The 20,386-nt window shown below is 47.8% G+C and overlaps 1 protein-coding gene across 1 annotated transcript in view; it reads left to right on the forward strand.

Moving 5' to 3' along the window:
* Nucleotides 1–20,386, forward strand: part of LOC111962147 (DENN domain-containing protein 5B-like) — a 49,551-nt gene that overhangs the window by 13,221 nt on the left and 15,944 nt on the right. Inside the window, 17 exon segments of the mRNA XM_070442949.1 lie at nucleotides 1,324–1,433; nucleotides 2,850–3,558; nucleotides 3,688–3,875; nucleotides 10,091–10,588; nucleotides 10,767–10,998; nucleotides 12,722–12,872; nucleotides 13,009–13,096; nucleotides 13,390–13,509; nucleotides 14,013–14,165; nucleotides 15,674–15,725; nucleotides 15,728–15,757; nucleotides 16,021–16,096; nucleotides 16,205–16,333; nucleotides 18,262–18,383; nucleotides 19,362–19,507; nucleotides 19,689–19,807; nucleotides 20,162–20,358. Coding sequence (XP_070299050.1) covers nucleotides 1,324–1,433; nucleotides 2,850–3,558; nucleotides 3,688–3,875; nucleotides 10,091–10,588; nucleotides 10,767–10,998; nucleotides 12,722–12,872; nucleotides 13,009–13,096; nucleotides 13,390–13,509; nucleotides 14,013–14,165; nucleotides 15,674–15,725; nucleotides 15,728–15,757; nucleotides 16,021–16,096; nucleotides 16,205–16,333; nucleotides 18,262–18,383; nucleotides 19,362–19,507; nucleotides 19,689–19,807; nucleotides 20,162–20,358 — 3,120 coding nt within the window.

Here is a 20,386-nt window from a genome sequence, read left to right on the forward strand (position 1 = left end):
CGGGGAGAGAGAGAGAGCGGAAAGAGAGAGAGAAGAGAAGAGAGAGAGAGGAGAGAGAGAGAGAGAGAGAGAGAGAGAGAGAGAGAGAGAGAGAGAGAGGGTAGAGACAGACAGACGGAGAGAACGAGTATGTCAGCATTGCAATACTGGCACAGACAAATTCAGAGGGACAAGTGACCTTCATCCCCCCACTGAATTCTTAATAAAGGGGACAGGCGGGAAGCAACCCTGCGGTTACCAGACAGGGTCAGGATTTAATATCTGAGACAGCACAACGTTTTGCCCATCATCTGACATCAGCTAAAAACTCTATGTGTGTTGAATACCTTTAATGAGCCAGAAGTGAGATGGTAGAGGGGTGAGACAGACATGGTGAGACCAGAGATGGAAATTAAGTTAGCCGCTTGCCCGAGGCTAGTAATTTTCAGACCGGGCTAGTATAAAATGTAGAGAGGTGAGACAGAGTTGGGCAACAGCAGAGAGAAGATAGTAGAGGGGTGAGATATCAGTGAGACAGTAGTGGATACAATAGATTTGTGACATTACTGAGAACAGTAGAGCCGTAAAGCAGTAGAGAGGTAAGGCAGTAGAGGGGTAAGGCACTAGAGGGGGTAAGGCAGTAGAGAGGTAAGGCACTAGAGTTGGGTAAGGCAGTAGAGAGGTAAGCAGTAGAGAGGTAAGGCAGTAGAAAGGTAAGGCAGTAGAGAGGTAAGGCACTAGAGGGGTAAGGCAGTAGAGGGGTAGGCAGTTAGAGGGTAAAAGGCACTAGAGGGGTAAGGCAGTAGAGGGTAAGGCAGTTAGAGCGGTAAAGCAGTAGAGAGGGTAATGGCAGTAGAGAGGTAAGGCAGCTTAGACGGGTAAGGCACTAGAGGGGTAAGGCCAGTAGAGGGGTAAGGCAGTAGAGATGGTAAGGCACTAGAGGGGTAGGCAGTAGAGGGGTAAGGCACTAGAGGGGTAAGGCAGGTGTAGAGGGGTAAGGCAGTAGAGAGGTAAGGCAGTAGAGGGGTAAGGCAGTAGAGGGTTAAGGCAGTAGAGAGGTAAGGTATAGAGGGGAAAGGCACTAGAGGGGTAAGGCAGTAGAGGGGTAAGGCACTAGAGGGGTAAGGCAGTAGAGGGTAAGGCAGTAGAAGGGGTAAGGCAGAGGCACATAGAGCGGTAAGCAGTAGGGGTAAGGCGTTAGGAGAGGGTAAGGCAGTAGAGGGGTAGGCAGTAGAGAGGTAAAGGCAGTAGAGGGTAAGGCAGTAGAGGGGTAAGGCACTTAGAGGGGTTAAGGCAGTAGAGAGTAAGGCCCACTCGTTTTCAACCCCTTTCTGTCTTTCCTAGGTGAGAGCTTTGAGCAGAGCCCCCTACGGAGGTCCTTCAAGTCCAAGGTTCTGTCCCACTACCCTGAGAGCACAGACAGGAGTCCCTTCAACAGAGATGCAGTCAACATGGTAAGAGAGTGGGGCTAGGATACATTTAGAGAACTTAGCAAAAGGTTAAGTCATTCCTTTATGTCATTTTGGCTGTTTTAGCCCTTTATGGAAAGATGGTTGTTGTGCCAACACGTGAAAATGGCCTCATTTCATGCATTCATTACAAGAAAGTATAGCTTCTGTTGTGCACATATTTTACACAGAATAAAGGACTTTACATTTGTTGTTTGTGCACTATTGTTTTGTTGATGGGATAGTTTGGGATTTTGGCAGTGAAGCCCTTCATCTACTTCCCCAGAGTCAGATGAACTGGTGTGGACCATTGTTATGTCTCTGCGGGCAGTTCGAAGGAAGTGGCTAACTAGCGTTAGCGCAATGCTAACTAGCGTTAATTGAACCATTTGAAAGTGGTTGGGCAAATGTTTGATTGTTTGGCACTGCAACAGCCTTAAGTGCTGTGCCGTCACGTCTTCGTTTTGTTCTCCTGTACCATAATGCATTTATCTTTCATGCGAATGAGAGAATATTTTCCGTTTTTAAGTGTTTATTTTTATGGCACACTCTCGTATAAACAAGTCTGGATGATAAAAGCATTAGGGCAGGAACTCAACACAATCTACTAACTTAGATGAACCCCCCCCCAAAAAAAACTTGAGTCGTTTTTGGTGAAAAGTTCAAACTTGTTGTGAGTAGTCTCCCTACACACACTAAAGTACTTTGTAGCAGACAGAGCGCCTTTTCATGGAGCCACACTCTGTCTCTTTCCACAAATAAGGGCCCTTTTATCCGCTAGTCTTTAATGTTGTTTATCAGAATGAAAGCTCTTCAGAATGATTTGAGCCCTCTCATCCCTGTCCATAGTCACTTGTGTTTGATTTAAGAACATGCTATTGAAGGCAGTTGAGATTGTTTGCCACTCTTCCTNTGTAGCAGACAGAGCGCCTTTTCATGGAGCCACACTCTGTCTCTTTCCACAAATAAGGGCCCTTTTATCCGCTAGTCTTTAATGTTGTTTATCAGAATGAAAGCTCTTCAGAATGATTTGAGCCCTCTCATCCCTGTCCATAGTCACTTGTGTTTGATTTAAGAACATGCTATTGAAGGCAGTTGAGATTGTTTGCCACTCTTCCTCTACCTTCCTCTACCTCGTCTTCCTCTCCTCTCTCTCTCTCTCCCCCCCTTTATTTTCCTTTTTCCTCTGCTATGTCCTCTAAAACATCCCAACTCGCTCTTCCTTCGACATCTCTCCCACCTCTATTCTATTCACCATCCTCTCACTCATCTCTCTCGCTCTTTTTCTCCCCTCCTCGCCTCCTTCTTCTTCCCATGTCTCTCTTCCTCCCTTCATATCTCTCTCCTCACCCTCTCTCTCCTTTCTTCATCTCTCGTTCTCCATCTTCCTCCTTCATCTCTCTCTCTCTCTCTCATCCCAAGCTCTGCATGCCGCACGGCCTGTCGTTCCGTAGTCAGGTGGACGGCCGCGAGCACCACTTCCACTCCTTCACGGTCGCCCAGGACGACGGCACGCGCTCCTACGGCTTCGTGCACACCTACTACGAAGCGGTGACGAGTGCCCAGATCACCACGGCGATGCAGACCCTTCATCAGATGCACCATGTGGAGCACTACTCCACCTCCTCTTCGTCATCTTCCTCCGCCTCCTCCCCCTCCACATCCAGCACGGACTCTCTGGTGAGCAGCCTGGATGAGTTGGATGCCGACTCCCTGGCAGCGCGCCCCCTGTCAGCTTGTTTGGGCTGCGTGGCGGGCTCCTTCCAGCCGGCCCGGGACACCCTGTAYGCCTCCAAGGCCCTCTGCCTCCTCACACCCCTCCCCTTCCTGCACGCCGCCCGCCACTTCCTGTCTCAGCTGCACCAGGCGGTGACATCGCACACGGCCCCGCCACTGCCGCTGGAGAGCTACATCCACAACATCCTGTACGAGGTGCCCGTGCCGCCGCCCGGTCGTTCGCTCCGGTTCCACGGGGTCCAGGGGCCTATCGTGTGCCAGCAGCCCGGCCCTGAGGAGCTCCCGCTGGGGGACTACCCCCTGGGAGAGGCCTTCTCCCTGCTGGGGGTGGAGAACATGGTGAGGCTGCTCACCTCCGTGCTGCTGGAGACCCAGGTCCTGCTCTACTCACAGGGTAAGGACCAAAAGACCAGGCAGCGTTTTCTGAAAGATCACCAGCCTAGGTTGTGTTTCGATCATTTTTCAAATGTAACCCAAAAGTGTGCACTTGTTCATTTCCCATCATGCGTCTCTCTGTCTCCAGACTACCAGCGGTTGATGACGGTGGCAGAGGGCATCACCAACCTACTGTTTCCATTCCAGTGGCAGCACGTCTACCTGCCCATCTTGCCCGTGCCCCTGCACCATCTCCTGGATGCCCCCGTGCCCTACTTGATGGGCATCCAACGGAAGGATTTCTCCCAATGCTCCACTCTGGATCTGTCCCATGAGGTATTTGAATGATATGTACTTAGTACCAGGGCCATAAACAGACCTTTCAGGGGGGGAAAGTATCATTTTTKKSRGGGGGGGGGGGGGGTTTCATTTTGAGCAAAAATTATACTTTCATACTTCCTAACATACCAAATTCCTCTGTAGTGAACATTGTTAMATTTTTTTAAGCATAGGCCTATTTATTTCTGCAAGAACACACTCATCGTCACATGATATGATTGACATCGGAGAAAAGGGTTGGGCTATCAGCTGATTGATGTAAACCTGCTAGTTAGCTAGCTCCATTTCTTTGACTGGTTAAGATTTACCTCTGTGTTTCTGTCTCTCTCTGCTGCTGCGCGTATCAGCCAACCAGACCTAATATTGACCACGATGTAGGCAGTGTTAATCGAATGTTACGCCGCTGTGGCAGTACTGTTGATATTTAAACTAGGTAGCTACGCACACRTTTAACCGGTGACCGCATCTCTCAAGCCATGCATGTTTGGATACCGGGCATGTGCAATCTCAGTACAGGGCAGACTGGGGGGAGAACGGGCGCAACCGGGCGTGCGAGAGCTACGGAGCGCAGCCAACGGACGGGATGGGGGGGTGGCGAACATGACCACGACTTGCGGGCAGTGGGTTCTGAACAACAATGACCAAAACATTTGTACAAAAAATATCATTTTGGGGGGAATTATACCACCACCCAAAAGGGCACTTTGGAGACTGGAAGGGCGTAGGGGCATGTGCTCTGCACAGGTAGAGCCCTATCTATTGTATGTGCCTGCTTAGTGCTTTGTGTTTGGAACTGTAGGCATGTAACGGAGGCTTTAAAAAAAAAAAAATTGACCCTCAAAATGCCTTTATTTAACCAGTCAAGTTATTTCTTCTTTAAGTACGACCTGGCCAAGAGGGAGCAACAATTTTAAAGTCTTTTGAAGTTGACCAGAACTGGAGGTACAGTAGGACAAACGATGTTCTCATGTAGTTCAAAGTTCATATTTCTTTAATAAGAATGGGAGGTTGCTGAATCCACACACCTAGTTAGTTTTAAATCCACTATTCAATTACAATTCAACTGGCTATACCACCTGGCTATACCACCTGGCTACACCACCTGGCTATACCATAGACTTTGAAGCGTTCTATACTGAACAAAAATAGAAACACAACATGCAACTATTCCAAAGGTTTTACTGAGTTACAGTTCATATGAGGAAATCAGTCAATTTRAATAAATTCAGTAGGTCCTAATCTATGGATTTCACATGACTGGGAATACAGACATGCATCTGTTGGTCACAGATACCTTTAAAAATCAGAAAACCAGTCGGTATCTGGTGTGACCACCATTTGCCTCRTGCAGCGTGACACATCTAGTTTGCATAGAGTTGATCAGGCTGTTGATTGTGGCCTGTGGAACGTTGACCCGTTCCTCTTCAATGGCTGTGCAAAGTTGCTGGATTGTGTACAGATCCTTGTGACATGGTGCCATGCATTATCATGCTGAAACATGAGGGGATGGCGGCGGATGATCGGCACGACAACGGGCCTCAGTATATCGACACAGCATCTCTGTGCATTCAAATTGCCTATCTATAAAATGCAATTGTCTTCATTGTCTGTAGCTTATGCCTGCCCATACCATAAACCACCACCACGGGGCACTCTGTTCACAACGATGACATCAGCAAACCGCTTGCCCACACAACGCCATACACGTGGTCTGCGGTTGTGAGGCTGGTTGGACGTACTGCCAAATTCTCGAAAACTATGTTGGAGGCAGATTATGGTAGAGAAATKAACATAAAATTATCTGGCAACAGCTCTGGTGGACATTCCTGCTGTCAGCATGCCAATTGCACTCTCCCTCAAAACTTGAGACATCTGTGGCATTGTGTTATGTGAAAAACTGCACATTTTAGAGTGGCCTTTTATTGTCCCCAGCACAAGGTGCACCTGTGTAATGATCATGCTGTTTAATCATCTTCTTGATATGCCACACCTGTCAGGCGGATGGAGAAATGTTCACTAACAGGGATGTAAACAAATTTGTCCCCAAAAGTTTGAGAAATAAGCTTTTTGTGCGTATGGAACATTTCTGGGATCTTTTATTTCAGCTCATGAAACATGGGACCAACACTTTGCGTTTATATTTTTGTTCAGTATAGTTCATTCTCTGTAGCATTCTACTAGGCATTTTGATACACAATCTGACTGGCATTCTAGCAGGCATTCACTGACCTTGCAAAAACATTCCAACAAGCATTCGAACACAATGTAACGTTCACTGTAACGTGCATTCTAATTACAGGCACTCCATTACACAATGTAACAGGCAGTGAAAAGAGCTTTGTAACATTTGCTGCATTCTTGCAGTGCCTGCACTAATCCATCCTATTCTAGTTGCATTATAACCCCCCGAGCTCTCTGGTGCTGGAGAACATAGAAATTCACATAGCTCCTCTGGYGAGCTCCTCCGCTTCTACCTTCTCTCCCCAAATCCAATTCTCCATCCCTCTACGAAAGATCACGCCGTGTCGCATAAGCATTTCGCTGGGCAMGCGTYCCAAATGGCACCCTATTCCCTATGTAGGGTGCAATTTGGGACACAGAGATGAGGAGTTTTCTTTGAAGTGGAAGAGCTGGCCCAGAGAGAGGGAGCAGGAGACATCAGTAGAGAGAGMGAGAGAGGTGGGAGGAGGAAGGCACCGAGCAACACATTTCTAAAGAAATCAGACAACGTGAATAATTAAGGTTTAAGAATTGCMCAGTGTATTTCTGGATGTATGTGAGAGGGTAGGGGGGGGCACAGGAGGCAGCAATAGAATGCACACTTAGCAGATTGTAGAACGCATCCCGACCCTATCCTGTGTATTAAATATCTATCTATCTACAACCCCCTTTTTTCCCAGCAGGATTAAGTGTGTTTTATCTGTATCCTTATCCAAAGTCATGGCTTTTTAAAAAGCACATAGCTTTTGATGGCATTTAGCTGATGTGTCACAGTACAGTGGGATGTCAACATATTTTGTCGTGGGTGAATTGGGTCAACATACTCCGAGGGGGAAGGCGAGGGCGTGGTTTACGTTGCAAGCGTTCCCGTGAGAAGTGGAGCGACGATGCTTCAATCCTATGAACTTTTGAAAGGCACATTCTTTGATATTTACAGACGTGTTTGATCATTTCAATGAATGATACCCATTGTTCATGCCCGTTCTATATCACTGTCTTTTTTTAAGTTGAGGAGTGGGCCCTTAAACTAGAACTGTAAACAAACGGCGGTCTGTGTGAATCTGTCTCATCACATGCAGTTAGGAAACAAACTGGACCATGGCATAATGTCAGTGCTGAATTTGGACCAACAGAGTGTCACTTAAGCAGAGCACAGTGTTGATGCTGTTATGGGATTTCATGGTGTCGGTCTCTGACATAGTCTGTGTCACGCCAGTGCCTGCTAGGCTTCTCTCCAGAGGTCGACTCGTTTCTCTGACTGTTTTCCGCATTGACGAACATTTTGTCAGTGAACGAGGGGATGTGTGTGAAACAGTTTCACCTAATTTCTATCAGCGTGTTAAATGTGCAACCAGAGGGAAAACAATTAGACCACTAGACCACCTTTACTCCACACAGAGAGACGCGTACAAAGCTCTCTCTCGCCCTCTATTTGGCAAATCTGACCATAACTCTATCCTCCAGATTCCTGCTTACAAGCTAAAATTAAAGCAGGAARCACCAGTGACTCAGTCTAAAAAAAAGTGGTCAGATGAAGCAGATGCTAAACTACAGGACTGTTTTTCTAACATAGACTGGAATATGTTCCGGGATTCTTCCGATGGCATTGAGGAGTACACCACATCAGTCACCGGCTTTATCAATAAGTGCATCGAGGACGTTGTCCCCACAGTGACTGTGCGTACATACCCTAACCAGAAGCCATTGATTACAGGCAACATCCGCACTGAGCTAACGGCTAGAGCTGCCGCTTTCAAGGWGCGGGATTCTAACCCGGAAGCTTATAAGAAATCCCGCTATGCCCTCCGACAAACCATCAAACAGGCAAAGCGTCAATACAGGACTAAGATCGAATCGTACTACACTGGCTCTGACGCTCATCGGATGTGGCAGGGCTTGCAAACCATTACAGACTACAAAGGGAAGCACAGCCGAGAGCTGCCCAGTGACACGAGCCTACCAGACGAGCTAAACTACTTCAATGCTCGCTTCGATGCAAATAACACTGAAACATGCATGAGAGCACCAGCTGTTCCGGAAGACTGTGTGATCACACTCTCTGCAGCCGATGTAAGTAAGACCTTTAAACAGTTCAACATTCACAAGGCCGCAGGGCCAGACGGATTACCAGGATGTGTACTGCGAGCAAGCGCTGACCGACTGGCAAGTGTCTTCACTGACATTTTCAACCTCTCCTTGTCCGAGTCTGTAATACCAACATGTTTTGAGCAGACCACCATAGTTCCTGTGCTCAAGAACACGTCTGTTGCCATGAAATGCTTTGAAAGTCTGGTCATTGCTCACATCAACACTATTATCCCAGAAACCCTAGACCCACTCCGATTTGCATACCGCACCAATAGATCCACAGATGATGCAATCTCTATTGCACTCCACACTGCCCTTTCCCACCTGGACAACAGGAACACCTATGCGAGAAAGCTATTCATTGACTACAGCTCAGCGTTCAACACCGTAGTGCCCTCAAAGCTCATCACTAAGCTAAGGACCCTGGGACTAAACACCTCCTTCTGCAGCTGGATCCTGGACTCCCTGACAGGCCGGCCCCAGATGGTAAGGGTAGGCAACAACACATCTGCCATGCTGATCCACAACACGGAGGCCCCTCAGGGGTGCGTGCTCAGTCCCCTCCTGTACTCCCTGTTCACTCATGATGGCACGGCCAGGCACGACTCCAACTCCATCATTAAGTTTGCTGATGACACAACAGTGGTAGGCCTGATCACTGACGGGACAGCCTATAGGGAGTTCAGAGACTTGACCGTTTTGTGCCAGGACAACAACCTCTCCCTCAACGTGATCAAGACAAAGGAGATGATTGTGGACTACAGGAAAAGGAGGACTGAGCACGCCCCCATTCTCATCGACGGGGCTGTAGTGGAGCAGGTTGAGAGCTTCAAGTTCCTTTGGCGTCCACATCACCAACAAACTAACATGGTCCAAGCACACCAAGATAGTTGTGAAGAGGGCACAACAAAACCTATTCCCCCTCAGGAGACTGAAATGATTTGGCATGGGTCCTCAGATCCTCAAAATGTTTTACAGCTGCACCATCAAGAGCATCCTGACTGGTTGCATCAAGGCACTACAGAGGGTAGTGCGTACGGCCCAGTACATCACCGGGGCCAAGCTTCCTGCCATCCAGGACCTCTATACCAGGCGGTGTCGGAGGAAGGCCCTAAAAATTGTCAAAGTCCAGCCACCCTAGTCATAGACTGTTCTCTCTGCTACCGCACGGCAAGCGGTACCAGAGTGCCAAGTCTAGTTCCAAGAAGCTTCTATAAACAGCTTCTACCCCCAACCCATAAGACTCCTGAACGGCTAATCAAATGGCTACCTAGACTATTTGCTACCTAGACCCCCCCCCCCCCCCCCCMMCGCTGCTGCTACTCTCTGTTATTACCTATGCATAGTCACTTTAATAACTCTACCTACATCGACACCGGTGCCCCCGCACATTGACACATTGACTCTGTACCGGCACCCCCTGTATATAGCCCCGCTATTGTTATTTACTGCTGCTCTTTAATTATTTGTTATTCTTATCTCTTACTTTTTAGGGATTTTCTTAAAACTGCATTGTTGGTTAAGGGCTTGTAAGTAGGCATTTTACTGTAAGGTCTACACCGGTTGTATTCGGCGCATGTGACAAATAAAATTTKATTTGAACTTGGCCTGGTCCCAGATCTGTTTTGCTGTTTAGCCAACTCCAATTGTTCTGGTTGACTATACAGCCCAAAGAGATCTGGGACCAGGCTACGTGAAACTAGTATGCCAAGAGAGACAGGGTTTTTAGAGAGGAAAGAGAGAGAGGAGGTGAAAGGAGAGATGAGACGTAGGCGAAATGAGGAAAAGAGAGTGATCTGGGGAAGAGAGGGATTTGAAACAAGCATTTCGCTGCACCTTTTTTATACCCGCTGTAAACTGTGTACATGACGAATAACATGTTATTTGATCTGTCCCCCTTCCAGGCCAACCTGTGCTTTGTGGACATAGACAACCACCGCGTGGATCCACCCGAGGACCTGCCCCTCTTCCCAGACCAGCCCGAGCTCATCCAGGAGCTGAACGAGGTGCTGCTACGTTTCGGCCTCCAGCCACATGGTGGCGCCACCACCAACCCCGCCCCTGCCGCTCCCCCCTGCCTCAGCAGCCTCGTCCTGGAGGACCTGATGGAAGACAGGCGCAATGGGAACCTGGGAGGGGAGGAGTTGGCCGTGCTGGAACGACTGCAGGCACTGGCAAGGAGGTGTGGAGAGGGAGGGGTGGAGGGGGGAAAGACCCTTGGACGGGCGTTCCAGGAGGAGGAGGAGGAACTGAATGCGGCCAAGATGAACGTGCAGCTGAGGGAGGTGTTCGCCGGGCGTTTCGCCGCCATTTTCGGGAGGTACGAAGAGTTTGTGATCCACAGCGCTCCTGACCTGGAGTCCTGGCTAGGCAACCGTGACGGAACGAGCAACTTTGACAAGGTAATGGTGAAGATTGATCGACAGTCACTCACTGAAGGAATACCATAGACACGCATTGTATCCGTAGGCTACTCCTTCACAGTCAGTAATCATACATACATTCACAAGAAGCTCTCATTCAGGATGGAAGCAATATTCCCCCGCTGTTACTGCTTTAACTGGTTAGTGGTATCACCAGGGCTCCTTCCTGTCGGCACAGCCTGCCCCGCACCTGCACTTCTTGTCCTGGTTCCTGGAGACGGCCATGTTCTCATCATTCTTGGACAGCAAGGTGTTGTCTCGCTGGGCCGACCAGGAGCCGCTGCAGCGTGTGTTCGACGGCCGCCTGGAGAGGGAGCACCTCTACGACACGTTCGAGGATGACCCCGGCAACCGTCGCTACAGGAAGTGCAGCGTGCTCCACAAGTCAGGTGGGTGGGTGACTGCAGGGTGTGGAAATTGGATCCAGGGGTGCTACAGTAGTACTCACGTTTCCATTATTATTATTATTATTATTGCTAACTGCATCCGGTGGGCGAACCCCCCCAGTCCACCTATCTCTGGTTCATGTTCATTAGGGCACGCATTGGAAAATATTTTAAAATCTTTTGCAACAGTAAACGAAAATGAGTTCAGATAGTCCCTCACTCTTGTAGTCTGCTGGGGCCTGATGAACACGGTCCGTGCGTTGTCCTCTGTCCAATGCATAGAGTATATTGAGAGGCAGGGATTAGCTAAAGATCCTAGTGTCTCCAAAACCCGAAATGTGACTTTCAAACCATTATACAACTCGCATTGAATGGGTTCGCGGATTCGTCTTGGCCTTTTTTTCTTTCTACTCCCTATATTCCCTCTGTTCCACTGAACGAAGAGGGAAACAAAAGAGGGAAGATTTAGATGGMGCGACTGCGACATAGAATAAAAGATGAGTGAGGGATGGGGGATATTTGTTCTGGTGAAATTAGAGGGGAAATKAAGTTCACTATCAATCTGAGAGAAGAACAAATTGTAAAAAAGGTAGAAACAATAGGGGGGAGAGAAAAGAGGAGTGGAGGGTAAAAGATGATATATGCGGGGGAGAAAGGGAGTTAGACTGAGAAGGGGATACTTTAGAGTGGTGGAAGATGGGGAGGGGGGGATAAGTAGAATATGATGAGAGGAGGAGGGAGAAAACAGTACATTTTTTCCCTATAATGAGAGCCCCAAAACTCGCGGCTTGAAGTACTGCCAAGTGCTTCTTGCCAACTCTCTCTCTCTCTCTCTCTCTCTCTCTCTCTCTTTTTCTCTCTCTCTCTCTCTCTCTCTCTCTTTTTCTCTCTCTCTCTCTTTTTTTCTCTCTCTCTCTCTCTCTCTCTCTCTCTCTCTTTTTCTCTCTCTCTCTCTCTTTATGTCTCTCTCTCTCTCTCTCTCTCTTTTTTTTCTCTCTCTCTCTCTCTCTCTCTCTCTCTCTTTTTTCTCTCTCTCTCTCTCTCTCTCTCTCTCTCTCTCTCTCTCTCTCTCTCTCTCTGTTTTACTGTTTCTCTCTTTCTCTCTCTCTCTCTGTTTTACTCTCCTTTTCTCTGTTTGTTTCTCCCTTTATCTCTCCATTGGGTTTCCCAGAAATGTGACTTTCAAAGGGAACCAGATAGGGTTCACTTCCATATCGTGACAACAACACATGACCGTGGTTATGTACAAAGAGCTTTACAGATCATAGACTTACATACAGTATGACACTGATCAGAAATTCTCTATTCGAAAAACAGGCTTATACAATGGTCATTCAATGTAAGACTTCTATGTGGAGGAATGAAAAGCTAGAAATGAAGAAGTGACAATGCTGCCCTGTGTGGCTCAGTTGGTAGAGCATGGCACTTGCAATGTCAGGATTGTGGGTTCGATCCCCGCTGCGACCGTCCATACAAAAAACGATGCAAGCATGTCTATAAGTCACTTTGAAATGGCATATATTCATATTATTTTAMTGCCCTAGCCTGGTTACACATCTACCATAGTTTCTGGAAATGACAGTGTGGAAGGATAATACCAGAGACAGCACGGTACGGTTTGGGTCAGCACTATAMTGTGAAAAGGTTCATTGGCACTGCCTCTCCTACAGCATTCTCCAGTAGGCCCCACTCACATCTCCCACCTCTATTTTGCTCTGATCCCTAGCCCAGGCCATGGAACGCAGGCTGCTGAAGGCTGACCACACGGCCATCCACCCCCACCTGTTGGACATGAGGATCGGCCAGGGTCGACACCAACAGGGCTGCTTCCCCAGGCTGCAGGCTGATGTACTGGCACAGGGACATAACACCAACAAGTAAGTAACATACACCCATATATACACACYGACACACACACACAAGAATGACCTAAGCACACACACACACAAATCACCTGCATGCACACAAACACACAATGTACATTGAGTCTGATGCAGTTGCCCCTGTGTACAGGTGGTCAAGCCGTAACACTCGCAGGAGCGACATTAAGAGACCAGTGACCACTGAGAYGACATCAGGACTGGGCAATGACCAGAGAGAGGTAAACACCTGCTTTACCTATGGCCCTGTCCAAAATCAACCACTTGCCCTTTCCCTTAACTGGTGTAAGCAATATGGTGATGCCTTCCCATTTCTTCGCATGACCATCATTCTGGATTCTTCGGGGGGGTTTTTAAGTGGAAAAAATGAAATGAGCCAGGTAGTCCCTCTCTGTTTTAGTCCGATCTACAAACCCAGGATGGGTAGGGGCTAGGAAAGGAGTTATTGGTTGTTTTCAGAATTAACATTTTTTGTGTGTCTGATTGGCTCGTACTCTCTGGGTTTATCCGTTAGAAGTATTCCCCGGGGAGGAGGAGCCTACACCAGTCCAAGCTTCTTGACCCCTCCCCCTCAGCTGTCACTCAAATCCAGCGGGGGTTCGTGGAGGGGCTCCTGAGTGAATGTCGCCTGAAGGTAAGGGGTCTCCGGACCCACCACAGCAGGGGCACAGCATCTTTCAGTTGGGCATCGACCCTAGACAATCACACAGCATATTAGAGGTAGATATACAGAGTGATTGTCCAAAATGGAACCCTATTCCCTATATTGTTCTCCACTTTTGGAGAAATGCAGTGTTAGTGTGCAGTGCATCTGTAGCTGAAAAATGTCAGTTTTGTGACCTCTGATTCTTGAAATGATAACATAAATCAAGACTACATTCAATGAGGGCCAAGTCCTCCTAACTTGAGTTGCGGGTGCTTAATTCTGACCCTTGCATGAATCATGTATTGACATGCGTCCCAATTCTCCACACTTCTCCTAAAGTGTGCCCTAGCACAGCCCCCGTCATGGACTTAAAATCCTTAAATCAAGTCCACACTTCGGTAGAAGGGTGTAGAATTGGGACGCAGCCTAAGAGTAAGAAGTCAGGATTTAGGCCAGATTTAGTGTTTGTTGTGTGTCTCTGTGTGGTGCAGACCAGGCGTATGTTGATGGAGAGGATGGGGAAGGAGAGTGTGGAGCTGGGTCARGGCGAGGCCAGCATCACGGGCCTGCAGGAGAACACACTGATCCACAGCCTCTGTGACCTGCTGGAGAGGACCTGGGGCCACGGGCTGCTGCTCAAACAGGTTAGTAACAAACATACACAAACACACGTTCATACATACTGTAATCACACACTGCTGTTTTGCCGTGGTTGAGTTTTATTATTTTTATTTTTATTTCACCTTTATTTAACCAGGTAGGCTAGTTGAGAACAAGTTCTCATTTGCAACTGCGACCTGGCCAAGATAAAGCATAGCAGTGTGAACAGACAACACAGAGTTACACATGGAGTAAACAATAAACAAGTCAATAACATGGTAGAAAAAAAGAGAATCTATATACAATGTGTGCAAAAGGCATGAGGTAGGCAATAAATCGAATAATTACAATTTAGCAGATTAACACTGGAGTGATAAATCATCAGATGATCATGTGCAAGAGAGATATTGGTACTGGTGTGCAAAAGAGCAGAAAAGTAAATAAATAAAAAGCAGTATGGGGGGTGAGGTAGTAAATTGGGTGGGTAGTTTACAGATGGACTATGTCAGCTGCAGCGATCGGTTAGCTGCTCAGATAGCAGATTTTTAAAGTTGTTGAGGGAGATAAAAGTCTCCAACTTCAGAGATTTTGCAATTCGTTCCAGTCGCAGGCAGCAGAGAACTGGAAGGAAAGGCGTCCAAATGAGGTTTTTGCTTTAGGGATGATCAGTGAGATACACCTGCTGGAGCGCGTGCTGCGGGTGGGTGTAGCCATCGTGACCAGTGAACTGAGATAAGGCGGCACTTTACCCAGCATAGCCTTGTAGATGACCTGGAGCCAGTGGGTCTGACGACGAACATGTAGCGAGGGCCAGCCGACTAGGGCATACAGGTCGCAGTGGTGGGTCGTATAAGGTCTTTAGTAACAAAACGAATGGCACTGTGATAAACTGCATCCAGTTTGCTGAGTAGAGTGTTGGAAGCTATTTTGTAGATTACATCGCCGAAGTCGAGGATCGGCAGGATAGTCAGTTTTACTAGGGTAAGTTTGGCGGCGTGAGTGAAGGAGGCTTTGTTTGCGGAATAGAAAGCCGATTCTTGATTTGATTTTGGATTGGAGATGTTTGATATGAGTCTGGAAGGAGAGTTTGCAGTCTAGCCAGACACCTAGGTACTTATAGATGTCCACATATTCTAGGTCGGAACCGTCCAGGGTGGTGATGCTAGTCGGGCGTGCGGGTGCAGGCAGCGACACGTTGAAAAGCATGCATTTGGTTTTACTAGCGTTTAAGAGCAGTTGGAGGCCACGGAAGGAGTGTTGTATGGCATTGAAGCTCGTTTGGAGGTTAGATAGCACAGTGTCCAAGGAAGGGCCGGAAGTATATAGAATGGTGTCGTCTGCGTAGAGGTGGATCAGGGAATCGCCCGCAGCAAGAGCAACATCATTGATGTATACAGAGAAAAGAGTCGCCCGAGAATTGAACCCTGTGGTACCCCCATAGAGACTGCCAGAGGACCGGACAACATGCCCTCCGATTTGACACACTGAACTCTGTCTGCAAAGTAGTTGGTGAACCAGCAAAGGTGTGTGATTGAGTGTTTGTACCGTCTAGGGAAGGTCGGCTCTGTGGTCCCACCTGCTCCACTGCCAGGCCAATGGGGAGAAGATGAGCCACCATCACCTGCCGAGTCTCCAGGTCAGAGCAGATACATACTAGCCTGTTTGTGCTGCCAATGACAATGATCATTGGAATTTAATATACAGCACAAACAGATCTGGGACCAGGCTAGACACATACTAGGAATGTAGTACAGTAATCTATCTATCTAATCATGCCTCAATCATTCTATGTTCTGGTCTGCTAGCGTCACCTGTCATTAACAAGATAATAGTTTGTCTGTAGGTGACTCTGTCAAGTACTGATCACATCTGCCAATCACTCTCTCTTCCTGGTTACAGTGTCCAATGGGCTGGAGAGTATGAGGCTAGAGGAGGGGCTTGCACCCCCGAAGGGCTCCTTTGTACAGGATATGAGGTAATAAAGTGCAACATAACCCAAATGGACAGTGCAACACAACCCAAAACACTGCTATCTTTGAAAACCATTGAATTTCTGATAGCGTTTTTTAAATTTTTGTTTTAGGTTTGTCCAGACTATGAGTGAGAGTCTCAGTGAGGTGGGTCGGGCACGGGCCTGGATCCATCTTTCCCTGGAGAAGAAAGTGCTCTCGCAACACCTCAAACTGCTGCTGGYCAACCAGAACCTAATCAGGTATACACACATATCACATATACCCTCTTCACACTACTGACCACCATCATTCCTGTTCCTACGACCTTCATGCTCCAATGACTACCGTCCTGAAGCTCTCACTTCTGTAATCATGAAGTGCTTTGAGTGTTATGGCACACCATCAACTCCGCCATCCCAGCCCCCCTAGACCCACTCCAATTTACATACCGCCCCAACAGATCCATAGACGATGCAATCKCAATTGCYCTCCACACTGCCCTCAMCCACCTAGATAAGAGGAATACCTATGTGAGAATGATGTTCAGTGACTAAAGCTCAGCATTCAACACCATTGTCGCCTTCAAGCTCGTYACCAAGCTTAGGACTCTGGGTCTGAACACCTACCTCTGCAAATGGATCCTGGATTTCCTGACGGGCCGACCCCAGGTGGTGAGGGTAGGCAGCATCACATCCACCACCCTTAACACAGGGGCCCCACAGGAGTGTGTGCTTAGTCCCCTCCTGTACTCCATGTTCACCCACGACTGCGTGGCCACGCACGACTCCAGCACCATCAAGTTCGCTGACGACACGACGGTGGCAGGCCTGATCACCGGCGACGAGGAGTCAGCATACAGGGAGGAGGTCAGTGACCTGGCAGTGTGGTGCCGGAGCAACAACCTGTCCCTCGACGTCAGCAAGACCAAGGAGCTGGTGTAGTCCACCAGCTCCTACAGGAAACGGGGGGCGAGCACGCCCCCATCCATATCGACGGGGAGGCAGTGGAKYAGGTAGACAGCTTCAAGTTACTCGGTGTCCAAACCACTGGTCCAAACACACACACGCACGGTCGTGAAGAAGGCGCGACAGTATCTCCTCAGGAGGTTGAAAAAGTTTGGCATGGGCCCTCAAATCCTGGAAAGGTTCTACAGCTGTACCACTGAGAGCATATCGACTGGCTGCATCATTGCTTGGTATGGCAATAGCACCGCCTTCGACCGCATGGCGCTACAGAGGGTTGTGCGGAAAGCCTAGTACATCACTGGGGCTGAGCTACCTGCTATMCAGGACCTGTATATTAAGCGGTCTGAAAAAAAGGCCCGGAAAATCGTTTAAGACTTCAGCCACCTAAGCCATAGACTGTTTTCTCTGCTGCCGCACGGCAAGAGGTGCCAGTGCATCAAGTCTGGCACCAACAGGCTCTTGAACAGCTTCTATCCCCAAGCAGTACCACTGATAAATAGCTAGCAAAATAGCTACACAGACTGTCTGCGTTAACCTTGTATCTTTATTGACCCTTTATTTGTGCACTGTCTCTATGCACACTCACAGGGCCCTATACACACTCATTCCAACACACACACACAAACACTCACTCCATCAATTTCCCACTCACATACGCACATACATTTATACTGACATTTATACTGACTTATACTGATTTATACTGACACACCCGCACAGCCACTCACATACAAGCTGCTGCTACTGTTTATCATATATCCTGATGTCTAGTCACCTTACCCCATATACTCTACCTCTATCACTCCAGTATTCCTGCACATTGTAAATATTGTATTGGAACTGACTTAATAATTGTTTTCCTGTATATAGTATGCTTACTTACTTTATTGCGCATTTTTTATTCAATTGTTATTGATTAGTGCATTGTTGGGTTTTGAGTTTGCAAGAAAGGCATTTCCCTGTACTTGTGCATGTGCCATTGAAACTTGAAACTTGAGCTGAGCAGAGCCAAGCCGAGCCGTACCGAGCTGGCTTGGTTTCACATCCACGATAGTTGCTAGGACCGTGCTGGAAAGGACCATGTGAAAATGAAAATATTTGAGCCAGCACGTTTCGGGTCGTCACCATGAGGTGAAAAGGGCAATGACAGATGAATCTTCAGACGTATGCTTCGTTTTCTTCTCTCTGTGAGGTGTGTGTGTTCACTTGTCCCCTCCCTGCAGGCAGCTGTACAAGCCCCATGCGTTCCTACTGTGTGAGGAGGAGAGGGAGCAGTTCCTGTTCCACCTGCTGTCCCTCAACACTGTGGACTACCTCTGCTTCACACGCACATTCAYCTCCATCAGTAAGTCTGGCMGATTCCACAGGGCTGTGTTCAATGAGAAGCGTTCCATTTAGTTTTCTGCTAAATGTGTTTATGTGTTGCGGGTCCTAATGAACACATCCCAGCTTCCAAGATACTGAAACCAGAAACGTTCCTGGAACATATCGGGGGGTGTTCTCATTGGGTTCCTTAACGTTTTCCTAATGTTATTAGAGCGTTGCAGTTATTAGAATGATATTGCAGAAACATTATCTTCATATCATAAGTCAACATCTACCTGCAGTTCTGAGAACAGTTCTTAGACAGTTCCTGAAACGTTTTAAGAGGGAACGTTTTTAGAACACTGGATAGTGGAACGTTACCACAAGCAAACTAGGGAACCGAACATTGTTAGCTGGTTTAAACTAGAGCAGGGATCATCAACTAAATTCAGCCACGGGCCGTTTTTAAAAAATAAATAAAATTGTCTTGAGTAAATGATCAGGGGTCTGGAACATAATTATAAATAATGTGTAGACTGCAAATTGACCGCAAGAAGCCCAAACAGACATAATGTTTGACTTAATCATTTCAGACCTTGTTTATATTTGTAGACGATCCCGTGGCTCAATTATGGGTGAGAATATTACTACAGATTTCTTAAAATAAAATCACTTGGAGCTGATTTCCTGGGGTTTCCAATTTGTAAGTCGCTCTGGATAAGAGCGTCTGCTAAATGACTTAAATGTAAATGTAAATGTTTCGACAGTCTTATGTCCAACAATGATTATATATATTTTTTTTTATGTTCAATTTCGGGGGGGGGGGGGCAAATAAAACAACCCGCGGGACAAATTCTGTGAGGTTGGGGAACCCTGAACTAGAGGTACCTGTAAGGCCAAGGTCCGTAAACATCTAACATTGCACTGAAATGTGAAATGTGTTCACTGCCTCGCTCTAGATAAGAGCATCTGCAAAATGACCACAATGTAAAAGTCCTTGTCTCTTGTGTCCCTAAAGGCATTCCATACCGTGTTGTCATAACGCCCATGAAGAAGCTGAGCATTGCCATGACAATATCCAACCCCTGGGTGTGTGTGTCTGGAGAGCTGGGTGACTCTGGGGTCAGGCAGATCCCCAAGAACACACAGGAGATCTTCTTCCAGGTGAGATGCTCCGTTCTTCTGGGCTGGGTGGCTGCTTCGGGAATTCTCCATCAAACACATGTGCAAACACATGCATGTACACACACACACACACACACCTACATGTACACGCATTCTCACAAATCACTGTCTCACACACAMACACACAGTTCTCACTTTGGTCTCTCTGTCTCTGTGTCAGTGCCAGAACCTGGGCAGGCTGAGCACCCTGCAGTTGGGGCAGGAGAATTCTGGCCTACTGGCTAAGTGTCTGGTGGACTGTGTGATTGTGCACAACGAGATCACTGGACACACCTACAGGTAACGCACACATACTGTATGGACACTGTTTTGGCTGTGTGTCAAACCTGCATTGAGCTCCACATCTTTTTGACCAAGTTAGTCGGAAAAGTGTCGCTCTAATTTCTGCACTCACCTAGGTCATGTTCATTAGGGCGCGCAACGGAAAACGTTTGAAAACGTTCTGCAACAGGAAAATGAGTGTTTTTATTATTAGACAAGTTTAGATCGTCCCTCCCTTTTTGTTTGGTGCGCAATGAATGTGACTCTCCTTCADAATTCTGAATTGCCCAATCCCAAATGACTTCTCGCTTGCCCTATTTCACATCTAACCTCTGACCCCATTATCTATCTACACCCACGCTCTCCTCCCAGGTTCCCGTGTGGCCGCTGGCTGGGGAAGGGTGTGGGTGACGGCAGCCTGGAGAGGGTGCTGATTGGTCAGCTGGTGTCTCCCAGAGGAGAGGAGGAGTCTGGGAGGTGGACGGGGACACCCCCGGAGCAGGGTTCGCCCCTTCAGAGTGGACACATGGGGGGTCTGGGGTCACTGGGGCGCAGCAACAGTAACAACAGTATGTATGGGGGACAGACACACACACA

The sequence above is a fragment of the Salvelinus sp. IW2-2015 genome, linkage group LG4q.1:29, assembly GCF_002910315.2.
Source record: "Salvelinus sp. IW2-2015 linkage group LG4q.1:29, ASM291031v2, whole genome shotgun sequence".
Classification (NCBI taxonomy): Eukaryota; Metazoa; Chordata; class Actinopteri; order Salmoniformes; family Salmonidae; genus Salvelinus; species Salvelinus sp. IW2-2015.